Here is an 8448-nt window from a genome sequence, read left to right on the forward strand (position 1 = left end):
ATACAAACACCATTATGTCTGTGCATTGTTTTGCATAAAATCCTTTATTTAAAATAAAGAAAAAAAAATTAGTTTGCTATTAAAATGTAACCCATTTTAAGACTCAGTTGGCTCAGTTGTATTGAATAGAAGATTCTGTCTCTGAAGGAATCTGCTTGTCTTTGGTTTGAACTGGCTGCTGAAATTAAATTCTGTCCTCCATCAAATAGAAACATCATTTCCCAATGCAGTCCCTTCACAGGCCTGTAGCTCAGAGCAACATAGCTCTGGTTTGACCTCTAGTGGTCAAAGATGTCACTAACCTGTAAAAGGGAGTTTCTTTCATTTTGGCAGGAAAATAAGTACATTTAAGTTTTACACATAAAAACAGTCATTTGGCAGTTGACATGAGGAACATTTTTATTTTTTACAACCTAAAGGGTGTAATACTGGAGTGCTTGGATATCAAAACCTCAGTATGTGTGTGTGTCTGATTCTAACTGTCAAGCTTCTGAGACTCTTCGGCCCTCACAGCGGTCAACTGGCCCTCGTGACCCTCCTCTTCTCCAGGCACCTGAGACAGACAGAAAGAAAGAGAATGAGATAATTACATTTCTAGACTGTTATGACCTCATCTAGTCTCAAACATCCCTCCACTTTCCAGACTAAACAGTCTAATTGTTGCTTTTCAAGGTGCACGTTAGCGGCCACTTCCTGATTTACAGTCATTAATTTACTTGTGGTGTAAATGTCAGTGTCGTCCAGGCCTCTCTGAAGTGTAGCATGTATAGTGCATTTGTCTTTTGTTCCCCTTTCAGAGATTTACATAAAGATTGGAGTTTAGGACAGAAAACAGCAGCACTGAATTACTTATTATTGGCTGTCATTTATGCAAGCAGAGAATCTAAACAAAAGACTAATAGTAAAATTGGAACCTTGGCACTTACATTTACATGATACTATAGTACCACATGCACTTTAATAGACTACTTGTACTCAAATATACATAAAACAAAAGCATGATGAGCCACAGACATGATGCACATTGCACTGTGGGGAATGCTAAATGACATCAGCCTAAAGTGAGAAGGTGTGACATCATCCAGGAGGGATTCTGTTCCTGTGATCCACCTGGTTGATAACATCGTGTGGTGGTTAATTTGCTCCACCTGGTGGTCAGACAGCACTGCTCTCTCGTCTGACAGTGAGTAGCAGGTTAGTGCAAAGTCACCATCTTGTGGTCGTAAATTTAATGCTACACTCTAACCCTTTGTGTGTGTTTTTTCTTTCTGCTTGAAAGTCCAAGTAAAGTGAACAGTGTCTTAAAAATAATACAATAAATTACAACAGGTGTAATGCTTTATTTTACAGGTCAAAAAAAATCTAATTAACTTCCCAAGAAGGTTCGTTAAAAGACCCGTCTCATTTAAACCCAAATAAATATTTATACATCCTTCATTGATGATTGGAACTTTTATTTTCCATGTATGTTGAATGGTTTGCTTACCTGTTTACAAATCTCAGAATTTTCCATGTTCAGCTGCCCTGCTGTGACTAAAAGACCCTCTAGGGTGTGTTACCATTTGAATGAAATCTATTCATTGGCAATGTACTGATTCAACACTGTCTATATTTTGCCTTTAATTAATAGGTCACCAAATTGCATGCCTTGGTCCAGGAAACTAATTAGAAAACTATTGGGAAAATAGCAGCACCAATAAGTGCAATTACAACTCTTTTGTTTAGTCCCTAATTTCATAACGATTTCATTATAATTTAATAGTTGTTATTCTACTGCGTTTCCAGTAGAATAACAACTATTAAATTATAATGAAATCGTAAGTAATTTGGTTGTAATTATAAGAACAATTTGGATTTCAATGACAGAGCAGTTTCATTTTAACACAAATGAATATTAACTTACAAATCTAGACAAATCTCCCATTTGTTGTATGTTCATTTTAACATTTGAATGTTCAGCTGACCTTCTGTGATCTGACTGAAAGACTCTAAACATTCCTGTAAAATTCATGCAAAACGCCTCTTCAAGGCATATCCAAAGTAAGTGAATCACTGTAAGTGCTACTGGAATTGATTAATATAAGTTTAAACACACTACAACTAATATATTTCTCATTTCAGCTTGAAAATGCTTGCTAACGAATGCATGCAGACAACTATAGCTGGGACTTATTAGCTGGAAAACACTGTGGGGCCACAGGATAACGCATTACGTAGTCCTAGTTTAAATTTCATACCAATACCATGAAAAATGACTATTTTACACAGGTTTTTCTGAGTGTATGTCTTAGTGTATTTTTTCTAAAACAGCACCGGCCCTTGGCGGCAGGCGGCTGCTGCTGCATCCCTCCTTTCAGCCGGTAGCTCGATGCAGATGTGTTTTTTAGCTGGTAGATCATGAACTTCCTACTTAAAGCTGGATATCTTTATTTTCACAATTTTATTGGCTACACGAAGTGCCGGTCATCGGCACAATTGCTTGCAATTGGCTCGGCCCACCCAGGGAATAATAGGGGCTGGCCCTTCCTTACAGCTCGGGCTCTCGTTGGCTGTTGAAGGCTGTGAAAGCGACATGTGAGCTCTTATTGGGTCGGATTTGGTGTCCCTCGAAAGTTCAGAGCTCAGCGGCTAATTTGAATACAAGCTATCGTAGTTGTTTACATTCAAATCAGAGTTATTATGGTTATAATGACAAACGAGCCACGTCTGCTGGCAGATATGAAAAGATGCGGCAGCAGTCCCTGGGGATTTACTGATGGAATAATGTGTTTTGGACTAAATGTTTTAACTGGATTGGATCGTCTGGACCTTTGACAACGTAAGAAGACCGTTTTTGTTGGAATATAATGGATCGGTGGATTAAGTTACTATGAGGCTTCATAGGTGAGTCGCGTCACTTTTGATTGTACTGGTTGGTCTGACAGAAGCGCTGATTGGACCCGCTGTGGTGATTGTGTCTTGAAATGGTTTGCATTGGTCGAATCACGAGGAGTTTAGCTTTCAAACGGTTTGTCATATGAGTATGAAGTTAAAGTTGGAATGTTAAGAGGTTTTAAATGATGCTCGCAATCAGTTAGTAGGAAGGATACTAACTGAACACTGTCTCAATTTTCCCTTGAGCTAGCAAGTTAATAGAGTTATTTCCAGGAAACTTGATGATTCGGGAAACAGACTTGTAAAATAAAGGGTTACCATCTCAAATTGTCAAACTCACCTCCCAGTAGATGTTGTCCTCAAAGCAGATGGTGTCAGGAGGAGTACCAAAGACAGGCAGCTTCAAAATGAAACCTAAAACAAGCAGGAGTCCTTGTTATTTATATGTACATTAAGGACAGGCAGAAACACTCTGAATGTCACTTACAAGAAATGTTTTCTGCTATATTAGGCCAATAATAGTATTTTTAGTAAAAGTACAACATCAGCCAGTCGGTGTTTTACTTGAAATGAGAAAGCAACTTCACGTTCATTTGTAAAATAAATGTCTCACTCCATGTAGAAATCAAAACATCTGATCCAGTTACTGATGTTATCTGTCATGTTTGCAGCTGCTTCCTCAACTCAAGTTACATGAGTTCATTGATGATCAACAGGCTCAAATAAATGAAGTTAAAGTCTGATTCTGGCATTTTATTGTCAATCCTGTCTTCTAAAACTGGGCATTAGAGAGAGAAGATGAATCAGCTTAATAGTAAATGTAGCAGTGGTAGTCCAGACAGTAAGAAAGTATACTGGATTTAACCATTGCGATCACTAAGATAACAGAAATGACGGAATGATTCTGGAGGTGGAAGGTTCAAAGACAATCAAACATAACAGGGACATAAATAACCAGGTTCCATGTGAACGTCATATTCTAAATATGCCTGGTTAATATCCTGGTTTTGAGTCTTTATCCTAATGTGTATGTGAACATACTCATTCTGCCACACACTGCTGCTAATACTCATAACTTCAGATGCCTTTCCAGCCTGACAAAAACTACAGAAATCACATTTTATAATTACCTTAGTTATATTAGGACAGAGTAAATATAGGACTACGTGAAGCACTGTAGTTGCCAGTTGTAGTTCAAACAAAATACAGTATTCACTCTGCAGGCAAACATTTGCATTTCTGTGTGTGTGTGACTGTGTGTTTCACTGTATGTCTGAAGTTATTTCAACAATGGACAGCATATCGGGGATTATTTTTAAATGTGGTCTCATGAACTTCTGTTATTGAGATGCTGTTCAAATAGTTGTCAGGTGTACCTAAGACATGGGATGTGATGTTGAACTCTCCAGAAAAACCAAAATAAATCTTGTTTTAACCCAGAAATAGGGTCATCTTTTGATCTGCAAATCGATGTTGTGAGTGCTCAGAATAACGGAGGAGGATGTGACACCTACCAACAATAAGCCCTCCCAGCAGGGCGAAGCCGAAGGTGACAGCAAGGGATATGGCCTGACGACCGCCCTGTGCAGACGGTTGAATATCTCCTTTTGCCACATCAGGGAACACATCTTTCATACTGAAACACACAAAGAGGGAAAAGTCAGCTGATGGGAACAGTCTTTTAGTGTTGTAACATACTTTATGACTCAAATAACTAAATCAAACAGACCCAACAGGTCGTTAGATACAGCAAGCAACAGACTTTGCACCACTAACACCACAGATTAACTCTTTGCAGGTCCTTGCATGCTGACAAAATTAGGAATGTGGGAGCAGCCTGAAGAAAGCTGACATCTATCATAATTAAATACTGAATAATTTAAACTGAAAAATGTTGAAAATCAGGACAAACTACTGCTGCTGTTTTTGGTCCCGCGACTGAAAACAGTTCAGACTTGCTGAGGTCGCTTTACTTCTTCTCTTACATGCTAGAGGCTGAATCTAATGTCACTTATAATACTTAGCCTATTAGCAAATATATACAGTATGTGGTCTGCAAAGAAGAATCCTTAGGTGACCAAGTAAAGTTTTTCCAAACATGTATGATTGATCCTAAACAAAGTTCTCCTTTTGCATTATTAGTTCACAAATTCACAGTTTAGTGTCATAAACTTATGACTGTTTTTCCCACCCAGTGCTTCTAACACTGTCTTTGTGATGGTGCTGCAGGCATCAGGTGTTTGTGGGAAAAACAGCACAAATCAAATGCTTACCCATTTCCATAAACGTCCGTGCTTGCAACAGCAGCAGTGACAGCTCCCACAATAGCGCCCAGGACACCGGGCATGCCGTGCAGGTTGTGAACCCCACAGGTGTCTTGGATCTTCAGTTTTTCCTCAAGGATGGGCTAAAAGGAGGAAAAGAAGGACAGGCGATGCTGATCATGTGGATGAAATAGGAGGAGAATTGCAACATCACAAAATGAAAGGGATCAGTGCCTTTGAGACAAATGCACTGATCCCTTTCATTTTTAACATTTGTTGAACACATTTCACACACACAGTTTCATGAATACTCATTTTTTTTTTTTTTATCAAATATCAAATCCCATCCTACAGCCACTTAACTGTTCTCTATAATATTTAAATGTAATATCAGGGCAGTGAGTGGGAGATTGTGATTGGGAACATTATGTTATTAGATTTGACCATTTCACAGCAATTTGACAGCAGACACATTAAAAGCACACTTTAAAAATATTTTTTACTGTATGCATGGTTTAGAGGTTCTTTTTGGTCATTTCTCCTTCATGGCTCTGCCTCCAATTTGTCCTTTACTAATTTAACCACAAAACATAAAGTGCTGAGTCATCCTTACTGAGAGGTACTTGAAGCCCAGAACGGAGATGATGCCGGCCAAGAAACCAACAATCATAGAGCCGTAAGGTGTCAGCATCATTTCACCAGCGGTTCCCGCTGCGACTCCACCGGCCAGTGCAGCATTTTGGATGTGGACCTAAAGAGTAGTAAAAGGATGAGACTTAATTTGCTAAATTTTTAATGAATTGTATTTAAGCGATTTGCAGATGCAGAGAAGGTTTGAGTACAGTAAAGCAACAGTAAAATACACTTCTTCTATTATACTGACGCTCATTGTCCTGTATTGCACCTATAACTACTATTGGCCTCTAAATATAACTGAGTATATTAAGGTCCTAGATCTTTTTGTCTGGGAATTTTGATGGTCTAGGATTTCCAGTAGTTTTGAGTCATTACTTTGACATTTGGCTACTGGTAGACAACAACAAGAAACAAAGACAATACCTACATACATAATTTTCCCACCAGAATGTCACTCCTTGTTGTACGTAGAATGCTTTGAAACATTTAAACCTTTATGATGAGAAATAAAATGTACAGAAAGTATAATTGAATAATTAACTGAACAAAAATAGTTTAAGAAATCCAGTACATTAAGGAGACTCAGTATTTCTAAAATTCTGACAAGTGCCAGTTCAGAACAGTTCAGAAAAAACAAAACACTAACAATTAAGTACAAATTAGACCACTGACACTGGTGGCTTGAAGTGTACACAGTGAATAAAATGCCAATATTTTACTTAAAAGTCAACACTTCACTTTAAATGTTGCATGCTCCACATGAGCTGAAAGGTTCAAAAAGGTTGCACTTCACATCTTTGATGTTGAATTCATCTAAAACCACAGACAGGTGTGGTCCCAAGTACAACAAACCACACACATCATTAATGCACAGTAGCTTTACACAACAATACCTTGTGAAATGTAGTAACCACTAGACTGTAATCCAAGCAGGATTACTGGCGACTTTGCTTCTAAAACCTATATGGGTGGTGAAAAAGACCCAGTGAGGTCAGAGAAAAAGAAGCTAATTTCATCTCTGGCTACAAGCTGCTAACATTTTAATCAATCCAAATTATGTTAGCTAAGATAGCTAGTTAGCCTAGCTGACTATGGAAATGTTTCGAATAATGTTGAAGAGAAACTGTTACACACAAACATAATTTAATCTGAGCAAACAAAATTCTATTCTGTGCTCAACACATCGATATCTTTGGTCTTCTTTATTTTCCTCCTATTGGTTTCTAAAATGGATCTAACTTTTTATATCTGCAAATATCAGTGAGGAAGCGTTAATGGATCTGCACAGCTGTAAAACTGTGCATAACAGATGATTAGATGAGACTTTTTCAACATTTGAGCAACAGGAACTTTCAAACACTGACTCACTGACTGTAATTTGATCCAGCCGGTTTCACATGACATGCAGATGAAGCAACAAACAGGTGGAATGCATTAGAGACGAGTAGATTCCTTCAACTGATTACTCTAGCTTTACTATGAACAAGCAATATATGTCTGCTCCCTTGTCAAGTTACTGAACTTGGTATGATTCACTCTTCGGTCGGTTTGATCACTATCAACACAAGAATGTCCCATCTTGATTTCAGGACTATTTACTGTTGATAGCTGAGCATGACAGACGTTTGACTCACATGAGACTCCATGTGACTTAGCCACAACCTACATTTTTTGGGGGGGGGTTCTTCAGATGTCACATTCATCAGCTTTTATCTTTTGAGTAACCCTGTCATGAGTTTTAAACTCTGATAAGCTGAGGTTAACCCTGCTGACAAAGTCAAGATGTTTCCAAATCTTTCTTCCATTCTTCCACTTTTCTATGTAAGCAGTCAAGATCAAGATGTATTACACCTGCTGTTAGGCTGTTTTTTTCTCAACCTATACCTTTGCTGTGTTAATTTTGAATGTGAACTGAAAGCGATCATCTTCTACTTCTATAATAATAATAATTAATAATAATAATAATCCTTATTTGTAGAGCACTTTTCAAAAACAAGTTACAAAGTGCTTTAACAAGTGTAAAGAATAATACAAAAAAAAGATAAGAGCATGAAAATTTAATATAAAATTAGTAAAATACAATAAAATAAAAGGGATAAAATAAAGTCAAATAAGATCGGGAAAAGCTCTCCTATAAAAGTATGTTTTAAGAAGGGACTTCTTCACTGACTCAGCCGACCTGATTTCCTCGGGCAGGCTGTTCCAGAGCCTCGGGGCCCTGACAGCAAACGCTCTGTCCCCTTTAGTTTTCAGTCGAGACTCTGGAACAGACAACAGACCTCTGCCCGAGGATCTCAAGGTACGTGCTGGTGCGTATGGGACTAAAAGGTCAGAAATATAACAAGGCGAGAGGCCATGAAGAGCTTTAAAAGTGATCAATAGAATTTTAAAGTCAATTCTAAAACATACTGGGAGCCAGTGTAATGAAGCTAAAATAGGAGTAATGTGGTCATATTTCTTTGTTCTGGTTAAAAGCCTGGCAGCTGAGTTCTGGACAGTCTGGAGTCGATCAATAGATTTTTGGGTTAAACAGGTGAAAAATCTGTTGCAATAATCCAGGCGTGATGAGATGAAGGCGTGTAAAATGGTCTCGGTGTCCTTAAAAGTTAACATTGATCTAATTTTAGCTATATTTCTAAGTTGATAAAAACATGATTGAACAAGCTTTGTGGTG

The 8448-nt window shown here is 38.0% G+C and overlaps 1 protein-coding gene across 1 annotated transcript; it reads right to left on the reverse strand.

The window, feature by feature from the left end:
• Positions 1 to 378: 378 nt before the first annotated feature.
• Positions 379 to 5889, reverse strand: LOC123965434 (ammonium transporter Rh type B-like; the record flags this gene model as incomplete). Its single annotated transcript, XM_046041953.1, is given in 5 exon segments — positions 379 to 553; positions 3215 to 3288; positions 4389 to 4510; positions 5148 to 5281; positions 5752 to 5889. Coding segments are annotated over 5 exon segments (546 nt in total), but the record flags the coding sequence as incomplete, so codon positions are not given.
• Between the last annotated feature and the right edge of the window lie 2559 nt (positions 5890 to 8448).

Source organism: Micropterus dolomieu, unplaced genomic scaffold (assembly GCF_021292245.1).
Source record: "Micropterus dolomieu isolate WLL.071019.BEF.003 ecotype Adirondacks unplaced genomic scaffold, ASM2129224v1 contig_9693, whole genome shotgun sequence".
NCBI lineage: Eukaryota > Metazoa > Chordata > Actinopteri > Centrarchiformes > Centrarchidae > Micropterus > Micropterus dolomieu.